The 23052-nt window shown below is 37.1% G+C and overlaps 2 protein-coding genes across 14 annotated transcripts; one reads left to right on the top strand and one right to left on the bottom strand.

The window, feature by feature from the left end:
* Positions 1-3276: 3276 nt before the first annotated feature.
* Positions 3277-13064, top strand: SSB (small RNA binding exonuclease protection factor La). 9 transcript variants are annotated; one of them, XM_060152675.1, is made up of 13 exons: positions 3277-3423; positions 3794-3996; positions 5139-5213; positions 8150-8253; positions 8344-8518; positions 9173-9280; positions 9372-9472; positions 10557-10628; positions 10956-10998; positions 11456-11596; positions 11885-12071; positions 12195-12326; positions 12647-13064. In XM_060152675.1, exons 3-13 carry the CDS (start codon positions 5148-5150, stop codon positions 12736-12738), a joined length of 1221 nt encoding a protein of 406 aa, XP_060008658.1. In that variant the 5' UTR covers positions 3277-3423; positions 3794-3996; positions 5139-5147; the 3' UTR covers positions 12739-13064. The 9 variants fall into 9 exon arrangements, with proteins under 9 accessions (XP_060008658.1, XP_060008657.1, XP_060008663.1 ...); XM_060152674.1 differs by having other exon boundaries at positions 3794-4002; XM_060152678.1 differs by having other exon boundaries at positions 3339-3423; positions 3769-4002.
* Positions 12739-22989, bottom strand: METTL5 (methyltransferase 5, N6-adenosine). 5 transcript variants are annotated; one of them, XM_060152685.1, is made up of 7 exons: positions 22563-22989; positions 20311-20425; positions 19744-19925; positions 18866-18948; positions 14888-14939; positions 13266-13333; positions 12739-12839 (listed from the first exon to the last, which is right to left on the bottom strand). In XM_060152685.1, the coding sequence occupies exons 1-7, from the start codon at positions 22669-22671 to the stop codon at positions 12801-12803; spliced, it is 648 nt and encodes a 215-aa protein (XP_060008668.1). In that variant the 5' UTR covers positions 22672-22989; the 3' UTR covers positions 12739-12800. The 5 variants fall into 5 exon arrangements, with proteins under 5 accessions (XP_060008668.1, XP_060008669.1, XP_060008672.1 ...); XM_060152686.1 differs by having other exon boundaries at positions 13266-13315; XM_060152689.1 differs by having other exon boundaries at positions 22730-22989.
* Positions 22990-23052: the final 63 nt, after the last annotated feature.

Here is a 23052-nt window from a genome sequence, read left to right as displayed (position 1 = left end):
TCCAATTTTGCTCATGACCACATCCACACCTAGCTAGTGGGAAAAGAACAAACTCTTTAAGAACGAGCTAGAAATTGCACACATCACTTTTCCATCTCATTGACCAGAAATGGTCTTATTTAGCTGAAAGGGAGACTGGAAAAAATGCAGTTTTAATCTCTGATTGGCCATACGTTTGGTTAAAAATCAGGGGTGATATTATTATTTATTTATTTATTTATTTATGGCTGTGTTGGGTCTTCGTTTCTGTGCAAGGGCTTTCTCTAGTTGTGGCAAGGGGGGGCCACTCTTCATCGCGGTGCGCAGGCCTTTCACTATCGCGGCCTCTATTGTTGCGGAGCACAGGCTCCAGACGCACAGGCTCAGTAATTGTGGCTCACGGGCCCAGTTGCTCTGCAGCATGTGGGATCTTCCCAGACCAGGGCGCGAACCCGCGTCCCCTGCATTGGCAGGCAGACTCCCAACCACTGCGCCACCAGGGAAGCCCAGGGGTGATATTATTATAGAGGAAGGGGAGAGCCAATACTGGGGGATAAGTAACAGTCTCTGCCATAATGACAAAATTGGTCAGGCTGCAACCCTTCTCAGAAGAATTTACTCAGTTGATTATTTCTTCCTTGAAACATCCTCCCCCTTTAGTTTCTATGGCACCATATTTTCCTAGTACCTCTCAGGCTGTGCTTATTCTAGTTCCTGTACATGCTTCTCTTCCTTTATCCAGTATCCAAAAAGTTGGAATGCTAGAGGGTTCAGTCTTGGGCCCTCTTTATCTTCACTGTCTGTACTCTCTCTAGGAGAGCTCATCTAATGCCATGGCTTTAAATGTCTTCTATATGCTAATAACTCCAAAATTTGTATCTCCAACCCTGACTTCTCCCCAAAGTTCCAAACTCATTTACCAACTGTCCACTTGACATCTCTACCTGGATGGCTAACAAGTATTTCAAACTAAATGTTTAACTAAGCTAGAATAATGCCATTATCCTGACTAATTGTTCTTAATATTGGAGGAAGGGCAGGGGAAAAGCAATAACCATCTCTTAGTATTTAGAAATGTAAGGGGATTTTTCACTGCCACAATGGTTAGGGGTGCTACTTATATTTCTTCTAAAACTTTTTTTTTTTTACTCAGCATCATGTTTGTGAATTTCATCAGTGTTAATGCATGCAGTTTTGGTTTATTTGTTTTCATCATTGTATAGTTTATTATTTCATTGTTTAATTACACCACAATTTAGTTACCCATTCTTTTTTGATGGACATTTAATGGATTTCCAATTCTTTACATTTATATACTATGCTGCTATGAATATTCTTGAACATGTCTTCTTATGCACAGATGTAAAAATTTCCCTAGAATATACTTTTAGGAGTAGACTTTGGGGCCATCAGCTATGCATATCATAAACTTTAGCAGATATTACCAAGTTGCTCTTTAAAATAGTTCTACTAAATCTACACTCAAAGAGAAGGTCTTTTAGTATATTATCCTACAAAGTTATGTTGTTAAAGAGATGGACATCAGCATGAGAGAGAGTCTTCTTGATGCTTCATCTGAAAAAAGAACCTTCCTGGTATGCAGCCAGGAATCCATTTTCCCTAAAGGGTGGTGGCTGCATGGAGCTTGGCTCCTAGAAGAGAGACAGAGACAGAGACAGAGATAGAGACAGAGACAGAGAAAGAAAAGGAGAAGAAAAGAAAGAGAAAGTAAAGGATCAGGGACCTGACAGGAACACTAAATGTTTTGCAGTAAGTGGTTTCTGGTAACAGACTGTATCTGCGGTTCTACCCAGACATTGTGCAGGCATAAAAGGAGCAGGGTCATTTGTTTAGGTGTCACTGTCTCTAGGCAGAGTCTGGGTCTTTTCATTCCCACTGCCAAGCTCTACACCAGGACATTAGTAGGCATGTAGTAAACACTATGCTGAACAGCTGAGTGGGCATACGCTGACATGCATATGATTTGCCCTGTTAAATACCTATATTCTCACTGACTTGATCAAAAAGTGAATTAAGTTTTTATTTTGTCTGGTACAAAGTAGAGACTAGATAAATATTTGTTGAGTGGATAAAAGAGAACATGATTCATTTGAATTTAAACTACCTCAGCATAACTCTATTAATTTTTTCTCATTGACTTAACGTTATGTCTGGATTGAACCTATAACTGAATTTTTTTCCAAATAAATTCATTTGATCTGTTTTGGGACTGCCAAAAAACTCTGAAATCACTTAATAGGCTATTTCACCAATACCATTTTAAATTTTCAAGAAAACTCAGGGGAAAATAAAAGATTGCCTCACCACAAGAAAAAACTCCTTTAAGTGACTAAAACTATTGTGCAAAAAGTATACTAATAGAAAAGGGCTCTTGGGAATTCCCTGGCGGTCCAGCGGTTAGGACTCCGCGCTTTCACTGCCGTTGGCCTGGGATTCAATCCCTGGTGGGGGAACTAAGATTAAAAAAAAAAAGAAGGCGGCTCTAGCAGACCAACAGACTTCTGCACTAGATGACCTTTCAGTTTTTTTAAATGACGTTTTTTGTTTGTTTTAAATTAATATACGCTGCTCCTCTTCCTATATGCCACGCACAGTTCCCAGCAAGGTACATATGTTGTATCACATTTAATGCTCACGACAACGGTACGAGGTATAAGATATTTAGCATTGGCCCAATTTTATATGTGAGGGATAGAGAAGTTGAGTAACTTGCCCAAGATCGCACAGCCTGTAAACTGGAGAGCCGTTATTTGAATGCAGGCAGTCTGGTTTCAGAATTCCAGCTCTTTTTTTTTTTTTTTTTGGCGGGGCTGCGGATCGTGCGGGATCTTACCTGGACCAGGGATCCAACCGCGTGCCCCCTGCAGTGGGAGCGCAGTCTTAATCACTGGACCGCCAGGGAAGTCCTCAGAGTTCCAGCTCTTAAACGATCTACTGTATTGTTTTCTCAACTCTAAGATTCCATGAATTTTTCACTTTTTTAAAATTTTACTTGTCATTTTTTTGAGGGGGAACTATTACGGATAATTAAAACAATTTTTTAAAAAGTATAATCTGAAAAAAGTCAACCACTTCATGTGAATGGACAGCCTAAGGAAGGGCTGGAAATACAAGTTCTGTCCAGAAATACTTAAATATTTAGCCTAATATCCTCCAAGGTCCCGTTGGCCATTTTAACCCAAACTCCTCGAACTGAGGGCGGGACTTCTCCGGCCTTGGGAGCCCGCGGCAGCAGCGCATGCTCAGAGCGCGGAGCCGGCTCGGGCCCGCCCGAAGCCCCGCCCACCCTGGCCGCAAGGGCTGCCGGGACAACCCCCATCTTCTTTAGGCGCGTTGGGCAAGCTGGCGGCGCTAGGGATAGGAGACGTCGCTGTCGCTGTTAGTGACCCTGTGGCGCGTCTCTGTGGGACCGGGAACTTAAAGGTGAGCAACTCCAGGTGGCTAAAAAGAAGGTACAAAAGGGTCTGCTTTGCGTGGTGCGCGACGGCGCGTTCCCTTTCCTTGCTGCTTCACGCTGGTTGCGTGCGCTCCTCGCCTTCCTCGCGTTCGGGGCGAGCGCCTCGTGGGCCGCAGCCGGAGGCGGCGCGCTGGGCTGGGGAGTGAGGGGCGCGGGCAGCCGCGAGGTGGGGAGCCGGCCTCTGCGTTCCTCACAGGAGCTAGGGTTCCCCCGCACGTGGTTGGGGCACAGGCGACCGAGGGGTTGCTTTGGGACGGGCTGTGGCGGGTTCTTTGGACCCAGGCTGCCCGCATCCCCACTGCGTCTTTAAGGTTTCGTACCTCCACCGCTTTCCAGTGTCGCCGAAAGCGGATGTTTCTGTCAGACTGTGTACGTTTCTGGAGAGGTCGACGTGGGTTAAACGCCGAAGTGTTCCTTGGATCGTGTGGGACAGATTGGAGGCCGGGGAATCGGGGCCGCAGGTGTTCCCCTGGCGTCGCTCTCTTGGGTTTTAAAGGTCCTCATTCACTCACATCAAGGCTTCTGAGCGAAATTGGAAAGTGAGGGTAATATTTCACTTCTAGTTGTATGTACATTCTGAGAAAGTATCTCATGAAGTTCCAAAATTGGGTAGGCCAAAGAAGTCTTACAAAGACTAAATAGGTCTTTTATCTCACCCTTTGTTTTATAGGGGGCCCTAGATCACAGTAATAACTTAGGAATTATGATCGGCAGCCAAAGCGTAAGATTGGCCAAATTTTGTAGTGAGATGTTGCACCATAGGAGGGCTTCCAGTGTGCATCCAGGTTGTATTGCATAGCAATTACAAATTGTAAAGCCATGCCTCCAAGAAGTGTACCAGTCATAGTTCATCGCTAGAGTTAATTAATGGCAGATATCCTTGATGAATTCTTTTAAATATACTGTTGTACACGGTGTTTGGATGGTTTTAATGGAGCACTAGAAGCAAGTGATTTGAAGTCAGGAGACTGTTATCCCTAGCAAACCAACTTCACAGCTTTATTTTTTCCTACAATGCTATTGTCAGGGATGTGAAACAGGAAACTGGCTGTAAGGTTAACCATTGTATTAGTAAATTAGTAGGCATATGCCCAGTTTAATGTTGTATTAGTGTCCTCAGGTTCTGAAATGATCATTTTCCTATGTTCCTTATCATTAGCATTTATTTAATCTAACCCTGACTGTATGTAGTGTTTGAATTTTTTTTACCTTAAAGTTTTGATACATAATCTTGTTGATAACAAGTTTTTGGTAAGTCAGCTATGACTAATTTTAAACGAAATTCGGCCCACACCAAACAAGACTGAGATCCACAGTAATATACTGACAGATGATGATCTACTTAAACCTGGTAATGATTGGTAAGTGGTTGAATGGAGATTTTTCCCTCAAAGCTTTCTAGATCAGCTAAATGAAGATAACCACTCACTTTGTTATAGAAGATGGAACAGTGATTTACTGGAAGGGGTGTGGATTATCCATAGATTTTCATCACTAATTTCAAAGTTTTCTTTTGTTGAAATTTGAGAATTGAGTAGAGAAATTGAACCCATGAAATTAAAAATTACTGATTTTTAGGAAAACAGTGGGATATTGATAATTTTAGAACATTCTTTTAATGGTCTTGAGTTTTACGTAAAAAGTAAATAACTTTTTTATGCCAATTTGGGAAATTTTACAGATAGCCAGAATGGCAGAAAATGGTGATAATGAAAAAATGGCTGCTCTGGAGGCCAAAATCTGTCATCAAATAGAGGTATGATTCCTGTGGTATTACACTGCAAAACCAGGCTCTTTGAGAGGAAATTTAGGGCCTCAAAAAAAATACAGATAGACCATTTAATTTCAGTATATTGACCTATTGAACTTTTGGTTTGTCTTTGATTCTTGGAGTTAGATAAACATACAGTAGTATACAGTTTTATATTGGTGGAGCCTGTTTCTGAAACTCAAGAACAAAGACATTTCAAAAGGTAACACTATAGTGTTAGTTAACTTTTTCCTCCTAGTCTGTAAAGCGAGGATAATAGTGTACCCTCCTCATAAGGTGGTTGTGAGGATTACATTAGTTCACAAAATGTAAAACATTTGGAATAGTGCCTAGCACATAGTAAAATAATTTTTAAAATCCTTTGTAAAATGCCTTCCCTGTTAAATAGCACTTTATTCTTGCAGGTCCTAGTAGTTTTTCCTGCCCAATTAGGTGTTCTCAGCCATTGTAACTTTTTAAAGGTGTTTTTTTGTTTGTTTGTTTTTTGGGTTTTTCTTTTTTTGGTGGTGTTTTTTCTTTTTTTTTTTTTGATGTGACCATTTTTAAAGTCTTTATTGAATTTGTTACAATATTCTGTTTTATGTTTTGGTTTTTTGTCCGTGAGGCATGTGGGATCTTAGCTGGAACCTGCAGCCCCTACATTGAAAGACGAAGTCTTAACCACTGGACTACCAGGGAAGTCTCAGCTATTGTAACTTTTCAGAGTATCTGTTTTCTCTTAACATTTTTTTTGAATTTAGGTATTGTATTTAAGTTGGTGCTTTACAGTATCAGTAATGGCTACATGGGAAATTATCTCTTAATATATGTTTTATATTCTTAATGAGGAACTTAAGATCATATTGTTTGGTGTTTTTTTGCAACTCTCAGAACTTTTTCAAAGTTGCACTTCTCTGTTATTTTAAATTTCCTGTGTTACAGCTTTTTTTTATTAATTTCTTTATAATTGTGAAGAAAACTGTATATAGAAAAAGTTAATAATGTCCCACAACCTGCCACCTCTCAAATCTCACCCTCTTGAGGTAATCAAGGTTAAAAGCCTGATAAATACCTTTTCACAAATTGGTCAGTGCTCACAGTAACATAATTTTTTCCCTTTTCCCCCCACCAAACATAGGATGCATTATGGGAGTAGTTTTGTATCATCAGTAATTTACACCATCCCCTATTTGATATGTAGGACATATCCAATTTTTTAGCTGTAGTAATTCTACGATGAATATCTTTATATATAAATGTTACTAAACATGTTTATTGATTTCTCTAAGATAAAATTCCTAGAGGGAGATGTACTGCCTCAAGGGTTATACATGTTTTTTTAGAACTTTTGATGGTTTTTTTTTTGTGGTATGCGGGCCTCTCACTGTTGTGGCCTCTCCCGTTGTGGAGCACAGGCTCCGGATGCGCAGCTCAGCGGCCATGGCTCACGGGCCCAGCCGCTCCGCGGCATGTGGGATCCTCCCAGACCGGGGCACGAACCCGTGTCCCCTGCATCGGCAGGCGGACTCTCAACCACTGGAAGGAAGCCCCCAGAACTTTTGATTTTTGATACTTACTGCCAGTTAACATCTCTACCTGCATGACCATTTCTGTGTTCAGGCCAATACTGGGTATTCTTGTCTTTAGAGTTTTGGCTAAATGCTTTTCATTGCTTTAAATTGCATTTATTTGGTTAATAGTGAGCTTGAACTTTTTAATGTTTATAGTATATTTTTATTTTTAGTAATTAAAAAAAAATGTCCTTTACTGGGACTTCCCTGGCAAACAAGTGGTTAAGACTTCATGCTTCCAATGCAGGGGGCACGGGTTCCATCCCTGGTTGGGGAACTAAGATCCTGCATGCAGTGTGGTGTGGCCAAAACAAAAGTGTCCTTTACTCATTTTTCTATTAGGGTTTTCAGAGGTTTTTTTTCTTCTTTGTTGATTTATAAGAAGTATTAATAAGCTTTTGTGTTTGTCTTTTACTTTTTATGCTACTTTTGGCATTCCAAGTAGTCACACCTGAGTCTTTTCATGTATACTTTTTTCTTTGTTTTTATACTAAGGAAGAGTGCCTCTGTGCTTAAATTAGGTAAATACTCACCCAATTTTTTTTTAACCTCTTTATTGGAGTATAATTGCTTTACAATGGTGTGTTAGTTTCTGCTGTATAACAAAGTGAATCAGCTATACATATATCCCCATATCCCCTCCCTCTTGCGTCTCCCTCCCACCCTCCCTATCCCACCCCTCTAGGTGGTCACAAAGCACCGAGCTGATCTCCCTGTGCTATGCGGCTGCTTCCCACTAGCTATCTGTTTTACATTTGGTAGTGTATATATGTCCATGCCACTCTCACTTCGTCCCAGCTTACCTAATTTTTTAACTTTTAAATTTTTCTATTTTTTTAAAAATTAGAGTGATTAATCAGATTATTCTAGTTTCTTAAATTTAACAATCTGTTCTTTCCACACTGACTTGAAATAAGAGGCTTTTCATATACCAAATCCTTAAATATGTTTTTGTTTTAAGGCTTTCTAATCTGTTGTCACATCTGCTAAATATATTGTTTCAATAATTATTTTTAGTTTTATCTTTCTGTTAATATGTATTATAAATATTACAGTGTATTTAAGAGAAAATGTTTATTGCCAGGTTTTGTTTTTTTTTTTTAATATTTATTTATTTTGGCTGTGCCGGGTCTTAGTTGTGGCATGGGGACTTCTTAGTTGTGGCATACCTGTGGGATCTAGTTCCCCGACCAGGGATTGAACCTGGGCCCCCTGCATGGGGAGCATGGAGTCTTACCCACTGACCACCAGGGAAGTCCCACCAGTTAAGTTTTTACATGTATTTTTAAGACTAGGACTTGGTGATGTAGTGGTAATTTTTTATACTCAATATTATACAGTGCTCTGCAATATACTGTAATTATCTTGCAGTATTATTTTGGTGACTTCAATTTGCCACGCGACAAATTTTTAAAGGAACAGATCAAACTGGATGAAGGCTGGGTACCTTTGGAGATAATGATAAAATTTAATAGGTAAAGACCTTTTTTAAATTATAAGATTTTCTGCTAACAGCAAGTGCTACTACTAAGTTTTACAATGCTTTTATATATATATTTTTGCAGGTTAAACCGTCTAACAACAGACTTTAATGTAATAGTAGAAGCATTGAGCAAATCAAAGGCGGAACTTATGGAAATAAGTGAAGATAAAACTAAAATTAGAAGATCTCCAAGCAAACCCCTCCCTGAAGTGACTGATGAGTATAAAAATGATGTAAAAAACAGATCTGTTTATATTGTAAGTGGGCCTTTAATGCATTTAATTATATCTTAAATTTATTTAGAAAGCACATAAGGTGGATAAGAATAAGGGCTCAGGAATCATAGCTTCACCACTTACTGTATATCCTTGGGCAATATTCTTAGCCTCTGTAAGCTTTATCTTCATAAATGGGGATAATATTTTTTACCTTATAGAACTGTTGTGAGAATTAAATGAAAAAACCCATATAACATTGGACAAAATCTTTGACATACATATTGTAAGTACCCAGTGCACATCAACAGTTCTTACTTATCAACAGCTAAACTTGTTAGCTGTTTTCTTTAGCACATTAATTTTTAAGTAGATTTTTTTATTCTGCAAAAATTCAGACATACAGAAGTAGATTGAATATATAATGTACCATTATCCAACTTCAACAGTTACTAACGTGATTAATCTTGTTTTATCTTTGGCCTATCTGGATTATTTTGAAGTGAATCCCAGATAAACGAGTCATTTCTATTGCACTGGTCAACAATGGCTCTTAACCAGAGCTATTAAACATTTAAGAGACAGAGAAAGAGAGATATATATATCCTCGCTTCATTTCAAGACAAAATAAATCAGAATTTCTGACAAATCGTTTACTTGAGTTGTCATTTGTACATTTCTTCCTACTCTTCACAGAAAGGCTTCCCAATTGATGCAACCCTTGATGACATAAAAGAATGGTTGGAAGATAAAGGTCAGGTACTAAATATTCAGATGAGAAGAACATTGCACAAAGCATTTAAGGTATGGTTGTATGATGTAACAGACATTTTCTAGTAGAAAAATACTTGGGATGTAACTAAAAAAACCCCAACTTTTCTTCCACTTCTAATAGGGATCAATATTTGCTGTATTTGATACCATTGAATCTGCTAAGAAGTTTGTTGAGACCACTGGCCAGAAGTACAAAGACACAGACCTGCTAATACTTTTCAAGTAAGTCAACTTGCTGATTTTTTTTTTTTGGCCACTTAGTTGTCTGGAATTGACACACTGGGGTAAGGAGTATAGCATAACATTCCCTACAGTAAGACCAGTATTTTTAGTATCCTTAGGCATCCTTTGAGAAATGCTTGAAGTTTGCTCACTGGAACTACTAGTCCTTTGAGACTGTAAGGAAGTGTTAGGACCTTTTCAAGCACGTAATAAGGGAGGTTAAGTTTTAGTACTTATTTTGCATGTGAAACTTATAGTTAGGCTTGATGATAAAATCTGAGCTTTTGGTGTGGTTAGAGAATAAATCACTGTACAATTTTTTTATCTATTCTCGTAATCTATATATGCCTGTATTTTTATACAGTACAAAGGATTATTTAATAGAGATTTGAATCACATTCTTGGTGTGTGTGTGTGTGCGCACCTGTGTGTCTAAAAATTAGGACAAACCAGGACATTTTCATGATATGGTTGTAGGGCCATAATCCCCTACTTTTGCATTGCACAGTCTTCTAAATGCTGTATACTAAATCTGATGGACTTAGAGATGCACAGTGATAAATCATGCTGTCAGTGTTAAACTCTCAGAAAGATTTTTTTAACTTGTGATTTTCATAATTGCTCTTATTCTTGGGTCTCAGGGATTTCAGAATTTTTGCTTTTGTGAAATTAACACTAAAAAACTATGAAGCAAAGTAGTTGCATAACTTCTGGTATACTTTCTCTTTTCTATACATGAAAAATGAAAATCAGCATGAGATTCTTAGCGAATATAGGGTTTCTTTTTTGTGGTGATGAAAATGTTCTGAAATTCATTAGTAGTGATGATGTACAATTCTTAATATACTAAAAGTCATTGAATTATATGCTTTAAAAGAATGAATTTTATGGCATGTGAATTCTTTCTTAGTAAAGCTGTTATTTTAAAAAATAAGAGTGACTTCCTTAATGTATTTTGAACTTATAGGTAATTTTGTTGAGAATGTAACATTCATTCTTGTGCGATGTCTTAAATCATTCAATGTAATTTGCAGTCCTCTTTGTTCTCATGAACTTATTAGCCTTTATATTTTGTGTCCTTCAGGGAAGATTACTTTGCAAAAAAAAATGAAGAAAGAAAGCAAAATAAAATCGAAGCTAAATTACGAGCTAAACAGTAAGTATGTTGAGCTAATCATAACATTTTAGTTCCTTAAAGCTTTGACAGGTAAAATTATTGGTTCTGGGAAGTGAGGCTGATGATGAGCTCTGAAATGAGTACAGTAGGCCTTTCTTTTGCTAATAAAACATTGAGGTCTTAAGCTGCCTTGATAATCTTGGGGCCACATTACGTTGCACTCTAGCATCAGACAGACAGAAAGCCTAAGGACTGGCTTTGGTTATTAAGTAGTTTAGTCATCATGCTTAAGGTTAACTTTATCAGGGTTTAATTTTCTCATACATGAAGTAAATGGAAACGTTCTAATGATATTTTTACTTGTAGAGAGCAAGAAGAAAAACAAAAGTTAGCAGAAAATGCTGAAATGGTACGTATATATTACTAAGAAATCTGTAATTCAAATTTAGGAGAATAAAAAACCTGGGGACTTTTTAAAGAACATATGTAAGCAAGACTACAGTTGTCATAGCACTGAAGTATTAGCCAAATATTGCCTAAAATTGTTACTTATTCAGCGCAGTAAGATTTATATAATAACTATTATTTGCTGGAGAAGTTAAAATCAGAAGCCATTGTAGAACAAAGGATGATAAAGGAAAATGCACCAACTACTTAAACTATTTAAACTTATACTACTTCAAAATAGCATTTTAGTTTCTAGCTTATTCCTTGTATGTGTGTGTGTGTGTGTGTGTATATATATATATATATATATGTATGTATGTATGTATGTATGTATGTATAGAGAGAGGGAGAGGGAGGTATATGCCATTTCTGGTTTGTGGTTGCTTTTAAGAAACTTACCACCTTATATATTTTTATAGAAATCTCTAGAAGAAAAGATTGGCTGCTTGCTGAAATTCTCGGGGGACTTAGATGATCAGACGTGTAGAGAAGATTTGCATATCCTTTTCTCAAATCATGGTGAAATAAAATGGATAGACTTTGTCAGAGGAGCCAAAGAGGTTTGGAAATATTCATATGCTTTTAACCACTCAGTTTAAAAATTCATAGAAACTTATCTTTTAGAAGATGACATTAGTAGAAGAAAGCAATTTTTTGTTAGTATGTTTATGAAAATAGTTTCTACTTGGTCATTTACTTTGTTTTATTATTGCTGTAACTGGATGTGATGTCTGATATTTTCTGAATTGTGCTATAAATAACTGTTGGAATTAGTGACTTCAAGTTTTTTAATAACTTCCTGATGTTCAGTAAAATTCCCTGGCCTTTGTTTTCTGTCTTTGGTGTAGGGAATAATTCTGTTTAAAGAAAAAGCTAAGGAAGCACTGGATAAAGCAAAAGATGCAAATAATGGTAACCTACAATTAAGGAACAAAGAGGTCACCTGGGAAGTACTAGAAGGAGATGTGGAAAAAGAAGCATTGAAAAAAATAATAGAAGATCAACAAGAATCCCTAAACAAGTGGAAGTCAAAAGGTCATTAATTCTGATTTTCTTTGACTATTTAACTCATTTGCTTGGGTAAAAATTTTAATTGGTGGTAAAAGACATTGACGAGAGGTTTAAAACATTACGGATTTCTCAATTTTGTCTCTACAGGTCGCAGATTTAAAGGAAAAGGAAAGGGAAATAAAGCTGCCCAGATTGGGTCTGCTAAAGGAAAAGTACAGTTTCAGGGCAAGAAAACTAAATTTGACAGTGATGATGAACATGATGAAAATGATGCATCTAGTAAGTTTTTTAAAGTCCTTTGGTACTTTGATGAGAAATTATTTGTGGGAGAGAACAGCAATGTGGTTTTACAACTTCTGTGTAAGTGATGTTCTCAGATTGTGATTGACCTTGGTTATGCTATTTTACATGTGGAAAACAAAGATGTTGGGAAGCTAAGTTTAGAGAGCCAGGTCCATACTAAAGGAAAAGCGTTTTCTCATTGGTGTAGGAAAGTTGTTGCTAATCTGTTTAAACAATTATTTTTTATAGTTATGCTTAGTATTAAAATAGAGCAATGCTTACAGTGAACTTAATGAAAATTAATTGTCGTTGTATAGGGCCAGAGAAAAGAGCAAGAGAAGAAACAGACAAAGAAGAAGAACCTGCATCAAAACAACAGAAAACAGAAAATGGTGCGGGAGACCAGTAATTTAGTAAACATTTTTTATTCATTTTAATTAGATTTTAAGCTGCTTTTGTCTCTGGAGGCTTTTAAAAAGAAAACCGAATTAGGTCCACTTCAATGTCCACCTGTAAGAAAGGAAAATTTTTTTGTTGTTTAACTTGTCTTTTTTTGTGGTTGTTATTGTTATCAAAATGAGTATTTTTTTATGTATAATTCTGTTTGTGTTCTTTCAGATTATTCAAATATCAAAAGAAACATCCTTCCACTAAATTGCCTTTGTAATATGAGAATGTATTAGTACAAAGTAATAAAATGTATACTGCATAAAAATAAAATTAGTTTATTTTTTATTTTTGTGCCCAAAGTATTTGAGAATTTATCTTAAACCAGCATATTGGCTGTTGTGGTTATAGGCCCATCCCAGAGTTAAGTATTTATCTTCTAGGCTGGCTTTCTGTATTCACTCAAACAACTTGATAACATTAGAAGTAATTACTTACTGTGAAGTTTTTCAGTACTGAATGTAGATAAACTAGAATCAAGAGACTTACTGATTTTCTTTTATGAAACTTGTATGATGCCGGCAGGTCATACCGTAGCTCTACAAAACAAAAGCCACCTAAGGGTAAAAATTATACTTCCAAACATTTACGGCCCTTGACTTAAAAAAAAAAAAAGAAAAAAATTAAGGAAGTACTAAATGCTGATAAGCCAAACATTTCAGAGCTGTCACTTAATTTATCCAGGACTGATTGATTTGATATATCCCCACAATAAGCGATGGCAAACAGCCTGGCATTTGTTTTGATCATTTTTTTATATCAAAATTTGAGATTATGGGGAAGAGTATAGAAGGTTAACAAGTGGTCAAAGTGTATCCCATGAAAATATGATCATATCTTCCTATTTTTAATTTCCTAAATAATCTATAGCTACCAATTGCACAACAACCATGCTTATTTTAAAAATTTCCGGTTTGGATTTTAGTAATGGTAGTAAGTAGCTAATTATTTTCTACTGAGCTCTCAAATGAAAAACCACTTTTCATATTCTTTTCTTCTAAAGGATAATGTAGGTTCTCAAAACTTAGCACTGATCAACTTTAGAGGGATGGCAGTAAGTCTACCTACCTATGCTTCATATTTTGCAACAAATTCTAACTCTCTAAATCACAGCTTTCAACTTTTAATGTGCAATCAAATCACCTTCAAATCAAATCAAATCCTGTTCAAATGCAGATTATAATTCAGTAGGTCTGGGTGCATCCTGAAATTCTTCAAGTCTGACAAGCACCCAAGGGATGTCGATGCTGATGGTCCACATTTGAGGACCACACTTGGAGTAGCAAGGCTCTGGCCTGGTGTGCTACTACTGGAACTGTTCTAAGTTAGGTCTGCATGTTGCATATTATAATACTTAAACTAGGTAAGGAGTGACAATACTGAATATACTAGGAAGACAGACTTTTACACATTACATTACTAATTATTATGAAGGCAATAGATCTAGTTATGTGGTTAACACTATTAGTACTAATCCAGTCAGTTTATTATTGTGTAAAATAATTTCCCCCTTATTGTACTCTTATTTCAGGCTTTTCAGAATTACTTGGATTATAGTTAGCTTCTAGTTACATGCTTTTCCCATTTTGATGTTTGTGAATATTATCCAGTTTACTAATAAAAATGTATCAAACATGATTTACATCATGTGGCTGATGATATTCTATCCCCCACTAAAAAAATTAAAAGCTTCATGTTATTTGACTCCAGGGACAATTAGAAAGTTGAAATAGAAGGGTAATCCAGGCATAATCCGGTGGTATTTTCCAGGAATGAATTTCAAACTAAGGCCTGACAAACTCTAAGCCCAAGCTCTTAAGTCACTGTGATGATTATAAGGTTCTGTCTGAGCCTGGAAAGAACAAATACTTGGGTGCCATTAAAAATTTTCAGTAAAATGCATAAATTGGGACAGTCTTGGGCAAACATTGATACCCTGCCTTTACTCCGTTTCCAACCCACTACCAACCACACACATTTTGCCACACTAAAATACATGTTCTACAATATCTTTTCTCAGCACATGTAAAAATTCTGGTTAGGCTAATGCCTGTTGGCCTTCTTAGATAATTAGAGTTGAGATTTGTTTATGAGAAACATAATTGTCTTACCTGCAATAATATCTATCTTGATTTTCCATTCTGCAGCTTTCTTTTGAATATGCTGAACATAAAATAAAATGTTAATGTGAGCTGATCTTTAAAGTTTTTTAAAAATTGCTTTTTACTAATACTTGATATTCAAGCTTTTAAAATTTCATTAGAATTTAATTTAATTTAAATTAGAATTTTCATTAAAAATTTTTCAACTGGATGAATATTTTGAAAATACAAAACCAAGCCATTTAATGATCTGAGCCAAATTACATAATTAAATTCAAGTAATAAAGCTATAATTTCAGAAGTGCATCAAAGTAAATAATGTACTCATGGTTTCTGCAGCGTTATTTCATCAATATATACAGGTATGCTAGAAACCATTCAGCAGAGATCTATGTCCATGAGCAATTCAGTGGCAGTATGGTACAGAGGTTAAGGACATGGTTTCTGGAACCAGACAGCCTGCATTTGAACTGAAGCTCTATTAGCTATGTAACCCTGAGCAAATTACGCATTTTTTGTGTGCCTCAGAGGTTCCCTCATCCGTTAAATGAGGATGATAATGATATCTCATCAGATTGTTGCAGAATGTGAAAAGTGCTTGGAACTGTGGTGGCATACAGAGCAAGTACTAAATGTTAGCTATTTATAGGTCTAAGAATTTTGAACCAGTTCATAAAATTTTTGATTACTAATTTGTTATAAAAATTGCTTTATGAATTAAAATATATACACAACACTCCAACATTAATAAAAATGGGAAAAAAAGTTGCCCATAATCCCCTAAGTAAATTTTATGCATAATTTTCTAGAACTACTGTAGTAGAGATAGCAATATTTGGTATAAGCATTTTGTTCATGTTGGTAGTGTTCACAGTACTCAAACTGATGGATAAAATACTCAATTATCCCTATGTTTGAGGTTCAAATATTTCCATTATAAACAATACTGACAATATGTTTGTGCTTGTAGTCTGTTCTTGAATTTAATAAATAATCCCAGTTCTGGGCATATTTTTCCCCCTACTTGGAGATCTAAAATTTCTGTATAAGGATATAGACTTTAATACAAATAATATTGTAATTTAATGGAATACTAGGATCTTGGTAAATTTTTGAGAAATAAAGTATGATGACATTTCTTTGCTATCTGAGCCCTAAGATTAGTGAAAGAGGTTTTAGATGTTAGATTATACAATGGAATGTGGTTGGTTCTGGCAGAGATGTCAAAGAATAAATGGGGTAAGCTTGGGATAAACACTGAAAGAACAGTGCCTGGCCTACCTACTTTGCTTTAACTATAAGCCAAGAACTAAATTCTCACAATGCCTAATGAAAGAAGATATGGCAACAGCCATAAGAGTCATCCAGATTATTAACATATCTGCCAAGATACGCTTATATTTTACCTAAGTATTTCTATCAAAAAATTCTATCAAATGCACCTCTATTATGAATAGAGGGCCAAGCACCTTTAAAAGACAACGGTCTACAGTTAAGGGGTCTGAGGTTAGCTTCAATAACAATGTTACTAGTTATATAGAATACTTAAAACAAGCAAAATTATCACAAAGCTTAGAGCAGATATATCTACAGCATAAACTAAGGACTGTCTTAGTATTAGAAGTTCATTCATTATCATACCTCCTTCACAGTATGCACAATACACACCAGATTAATTTCTCAAATTATTTAGTTGCTGTGCTAATGGAAATACTTCTACACTGCCAAAATAAAAATGGACTTAAGTAAATATTTGCTTAAAATTCTATTAAGCGGATCCAAGACAGTGCTGATACTGCTGCCTCCTGGTGGTGGAACATGGCAATACCAAACAGTGAAGATGGGAGTTCCTTGACTACAGGAATTCATTCAATTAATTAGACTTTGCTGCTTAACTGCACTTTTTATTGGCATATTTTACTTGGTTTGCATGAACTATATCAGTAATATAAAATTTATGTTATGCCAAACTGCAGAAGAGTTCATAGCAGGCCTGACTGCTTATCCTTAGAAAGGTCTACATGTTAAGTTTGGCCTTTGGCTAGAGTATGGGAACTTAGATTTTGGGAGAGTTTCCACTCCCCATCCCTTAATAATAGTGGCTCACTGTGCTTAAAATGTTTATGGTGAGTACCTGTTTTGTTACTGGGAGTCTGGAATTTGGGTATGTGCCAGGCAGGGGGTGCCTATGTGATGAGTACCCAATAAACACCCTTGGCACCAAGATTCCAATGACCTTCCCTGGGTGACAACATTTCACATGCCTTGTCACAAAACTTCTTTTCTGGAAGAATTAAGTGCATCCTGTATGACTTCACTGGGAGAGAACTCTAGAAGCTTGCACCTGGTTTCTCCTGGACTGTGACCAATGCACCTTTCCCTTTGCTAATTTTGCTCTGTATCCTTTAGCTATAATAAATCCCAGTCAAGAGTATGATGATATGCTCAGTCCTATGAGACTTCCTTGTGAATCATCAAACCTGAAGATGATCTTGGGGACTTCCTCAACACAGGCTTTTTAGATACCAATAATTCCTGGTGTTTGTTTTCACTTACTGAATGGGGATTTATTTACCAGTAAAGTCATGTTGTGTTCTGCTCCTTACCTGCAGGTACCACTACTAATTGTTTAACAGTATACAGGCATACCTCGGAGATATTACAGGTTTGGTTCCAGACCACCGCAATAAAGTGAATATCACAAGAGTGAGTCACCTGAATTTTTTGTTTCCCAGTGCATATAAAGGTTCTGTTTACACTATACTATAGTCTATTAAGTGTGCAATACTTTATTGCTAAATAATGCCAAAACAATTATAATAATATCAAAGATTACGGATCACCATAACAAATATAATTAAAAAGTTGGGAATACTGCAAGAATTACCAAAACATGACACAGAGACACAAAGTGAGCAAATGCTATTGGAAAGATGGTGCTGACAGACTTGCTTGATGCAGGGTTGCCACAAACCTTCAATTTGTAAAAAATGCATTATCTACACAATGCAATAAAGCAAATGGCAATAAAACAAGGTATGCCTGTATATATTTTTAGCTATGTAATTTTATATATTTTTAAAGGTTATTAGATTACCATATATTCATAATTTGTTTCCAACTGAATTCAAGTACACTGCATTTATACAAATAAAAGATTTTTCCTACAAAACTACTTTAAAATCTCTTAATACGTGTCTGATTTAAAATAACAGCTAACATGACAATTGCCAGACACTATTTAAGTGCTTTATAAATATTAACTCATTTAATCCTCACACCAACCCTGCAAAGTATAAGGTGCTCTTAGTTCCTCATGATGTAAGAGTATAGGTGAGTATAGGTGAGTACAGGGTAGGTGACGAAAATGAACTCAAGTACCTTGACCAAGAGAAGACAGCTGGGAAGTAGCAGAGTTCAGATTTGAATCTAGGTAGGCTGGCTCTATAGTCTGTGTTCTCGATCACTATGTTAAACTGACACTAAAAAAAGGTACCACCCCACCCCCAATTTTCTGGAATACATCCTACACAGCCTTATGTGTTATGTGCTGACAGTGAAGAACAATGGAAGAAGTGGGTTCTGAACTCAGATCAGTTTAGCCTCCCAGGCTCAGTGTTCTGAAAAACCAGGCCACCCTTGCCTCCCTTATGCACACCAGGCCACACCAGGACACTGGGATGCACCAACCAGGGCTTACGCAGGCAAACAAGGACATACTGGAACCACCGTTACACCTACTCCTCTATTCCTGAATTATATAATCACTCTCCTGTTAACAGCTCCTGCCTGAACAAACCTTTGACAAAATAAAGCTAATCACAAATGCTAGCTAGTTAAAGGGAAAATTTATTTTCTAAGTGCCAGATGTTTTAAAAGTTCAGGAGAATTAGATACCCTGGTATTTAGTATTCACAGTAAATCCTTAAAATACTGTCATGAATTTAAAAATAAATGACACAGAATATTATGATGATTTGAACTTACTTCTCTAGTTGAGGATTTGTGTAAAGAATATACTGCTGTTCTTGCCATTTCCAAAGCAGTCTTCAGAAAGGCCATATCTGTCCCTGTTAAGAGTAGAAAAAGCCCCTATTTACATTATATACCTGTTAACAAAATAGAAGATTAAAGGAATACTAGGTATTTAGAAACAATTTTTTCCAAACTCCAAAATAGCCATTTCAAATTCTGTAACAAGACAGAGTACAAATAATGAAGATATCTAAATATCTTTTAAGGTTGATGGAATAAAACCAGAATTATACTGTCCCATTTAAATAAGGCTAAAGTAAAAACTTTAATATTATATTCCAAATTAACAACTTTCAAAGAGGGCAGAAGCGAACAAGTAAAGTAGTAATCAGAATGGTGGGGGCAGGTGGAGGGAGAATTTTTTAAACTATGCGTGTCTTTTCCTCTTCTTACTGACTTCTTACCCTCCTTGCCCCCAAAATACATAAAATAAATAGCCACAGTGAATCACTGTTACTGATGGACACATGTTGAAACCTTCAAATGTTGAGACATTAAAAAGAGGTTCTAAAAATATAAAAGCCTTTATAGGATTCATACTCATTCATAAGGGTTAGGTAAATCATTCTAGAAAGCAGATGAAGAATAAGTAATAAGTGGATAAATTTGTTCATTTAGCACAAACTTATGAAAACAAAGATTGAAAAATTCAATTCCCTAGCCATGCATTAAACAAACTGAAATTCAAACTGTAATAACTATACAGGTAAGAGATTGGTTTATTTAATGAACAGTGATAAAATCACTTAACCCAAACAATCAATGAGAAAATGGTTTTTAAAACTTGCTTTTCTACAAAGACACCAGTACACATGATTCTTATTACTAACCTTTATTATTTTTGGTCCCAAAGGGAGGATTCATAATTACTGTATCAAATGACTTGGACATTCTGTTAGATAATGAGCACACGTCACACTGAACCATGTCAACATTTGTTAACTCAAACTCTTCTACATTCCTATTAAATATTTCCAATGCATCTTCATCTATGTCAAATCCAACACACAACCTATAAATATAAAACACAAAGTGACTACTACTTAAAGCTCCCCAGTCAAAACAACAACAAAACCAAAACCATGTACCTTTTTAACCCAACTGACCAAGTGACAGTGAGTGTTGTCTTTTAACAGCATGATTTCCCAAACTGTCAGGGGTTGGAAACTTGGGTTCATATAAAAGAGGGGCATATGACTTCTGCTGTTACTGTTTTTTGTTTTTTGTTTTTTTTTTAGTTTGTTTTGATGTTCTGCCCATTCTAAATGTACTCAGTATTAGATTCTTGCTCCTCTCATCTCACACTATAGAGTCCCATAAATATAAGTCAGTTGATTTTATTTACTCTTCTTATTAAAACCATCCCATACCCAAATAGTATGTACTGGATCACATACCCTGCTCCCAGCATTGCAGTTCCGATGCTAAGCACTCCACAGCCACATCCTAGATCTGCAACCACTTTATTTTCAATGTCATCATATGTGTTATGAATTGTATAGAGCATACATGCTGAATGATCAAAAAAAAAACATATTAAGGAATAAGTAGGCAAGTTAATGAACAAAATCCAATTTGTGCAAATGACTCTTTGTAAAACAATTTCTTATCTTTCATTATTTAGACCTCCCCTAAATCGTGTTCCAGATTATTAAAAAAATAGTAAGGTATAATAACTTGGTACGTAGTAAGGATAATAACACATACCAGTGGTTCCACCAAACTAGTCTCTGCTGACAATGCCAAGAATGACAAAACTTTGAGGTAAAATGAGAAAAATAAGGTCAAAATGTTTTATTTTTTTCTCAACCTGTTCAAAACATTGCCATACACATATACATATATCAGTTTTTCTTTGATGTTGAAATTTCACTTTTATGAAAGGATGGTAAGAGTAAATAGGTTTAAAAAATTTCTTTCCTTCGACTTCCCTGGTGGCGCAGTGGTTGAGAGTCTGCCTGCCGATGCCGGGGACGCGGGTTCATGCCCCGGTCCGGGAAGATCCCACATGCCGCGGAGCGGCTGGGCCCGTGAGCCATGTCCGAAGGACCTGCACGTCTGGAGCGCTCCGCAACGGGAGAGGCCACAGCAGTGAGAGGCCCGTGTACCGCAAAAAAAAAAAAGAAAATCTTTCCTTGTCAAAATATAGACCTGGGAACCCTATGTCAGTTTCCAAAATTGTTGTGAAATTTTACTGATCTTTGAAATCTGTAAGTCTGGGAACCACTAATACTGAACAAGCATTAACATTAAAACAGAACTTTTTTTGCAGCAAGTTTGTCACCATAACACAGGTACTGTAAGTTCAAGCTAGAATGGGAAAGGAAAAGACCTACATCCACAATATAGCCTTTAGACGCATATATTCACATATATTCACACATGATCTACAGACACATGTATCAACTAATGAGACCTGATAAGAGAACTATTGAGGAGCAGAACAGAAGCTGCTGAGATGAGAAAGGAATCTTTCAAATACACGAAGGTTGGGGCTATACTGAAGGTTAAGCATGAGTAACTTCACTGATAACCTCCCTGTGGATATCTGAACCCACCAAGGGCTGCTGGCCATCACTGATGCCCCAGGATCCAGAGGTTTTATCAAAAACACAATTACAGGGATGTGTCAGGCTGACTGTGCTGTTCTGATTATTGCTGCAGGTGTTAGTGACTTTGAAGCTAGTATCTCAAAGAATTAGCACAACCATGTGTATATTACACACTGGCTTTGAAACAACTGATTGTTATTTGGGGGGAAAAAAAAGGATTCCACTAAGAAACCCTGCAGCCAGAAGACATTAAAGAAATCATTATCTAAATTGAGATAACTGGTCTTACCTCAGACACAATTTTGTGCAATTTTTGGTTGGAATTATGACAATATGTAAGTGCAGGTATACTTTTTCCTTGACTTTCTTTGGCAGCTTAGAAACAGAACTATGTTGAAGTTAGGGGGACTCCTCCTTGCAGATGTTCCCAACAAAATTAATTTTCCTAAGACTCCCTCAATGACTTTGGTAATATGTTTATTAAATATAAATGGTTTTTCCTGTGTTCTTTTACTTCCAGTATCAATCTCTCACATCAAGCAACACTGCTGATTCTCTGATCATTTGTTAAAATTGAAATGCATCCTCATCTTTAACATAGCACCTATTATGGATCTGTTAAAACTCAGTCCTTCCACTACCAACTCTAGTAATTCATTTCCAGGGCAGAGTATAACGCGTAGGAATCCTCGTACTGGCAATTCGTTACACCGGGAAATGGATCCTTATTTAGCAAGTATTTACTGAGCTCCTGAGTGGTACCAGGAACTCTTCTAGGCTCTGGGAATTGTGTGAAAAAGACCAGCACATTTTTGTCCTCAAGGAGTTAATAGTGTAATAAGATTAACAAACACATTAAAAAGTGTCTGACAGTGTTGAGGGGTATGCAGAAAAACAAACAGTAAAACGATAGAGTGTCTCGTGCTTGGGATGTTTTCAGGTGCCATGTCAAGGAAGTCCTCTCTAACGCAACATGAAATCTTAGAGCAGAATTCCTCTAGACTTTCTCTGTATCCAAATAACTGTTCTATTTTCACAATGGAATGGGTAGACAGGACTAACCTGCGAGACAAGGGCATGGTCAGCTGCCGCCCTACCTGCAATGTGCGGCCTGGTTGGATACTGTTCTAGAAGGAGCTTGGGCTTTTCGAATCCATCCACTTGTTGCAGGCGACTCTCTAGTTCCTTAAGCCTTAATTTCTTCATGTTTTAAAAAGTGTGCGTTCGCAGGGTTTAACGGCGCTGGATCTGCAGAGAAACCTACTTCACCTGGATCTCCCCGCCAACTCCGATGCCCCGCCCCTTTTTCAGGGCCGCGGGCTGAGGGCCAGGCTGGGAACGCAGGGCGCGAAAGGTACACCCGGCTCAGGCGGTTCTCGCTCTCCTTCCCGCGCCAGCGGTGGGCAGAGTCCCCGACTAGCCTTCGGCCCGCCTCCAGGGTGCCCCGCGCTGATACTGGACTGGAGTCGCCGAGGGCTCCTCATGCCGCGTCTCCGCCCTTCCACAGGCTGCTCTCGCCTCGCCCGGGACCGGAAGCGCCGTCACGCACGCGCACACGCGTCCGCCATCTAGCGGCCCCACGCCGAG

This window comes from Lagenorhynchus albirostris, chromosome 6, assembly GCF_949774975.1.
Source record: "Lagenorhynchus albirostris chromosome 6, mLagAlb1.1, whole genome shotgun sequence".
Classification (NCBI taxonomy): domain Eukaryota; kingdom Metazoa; phylum Chordata; class Mammalia; order Artiodactyla; family Delphinidae; genus Lagenorhynchus; species Lagenorhynchus albirostris.
Note: the sequence above shows the minus strand (reverse complement) of the source record. Positions and strands in the feature narration are given on the sequence as shown.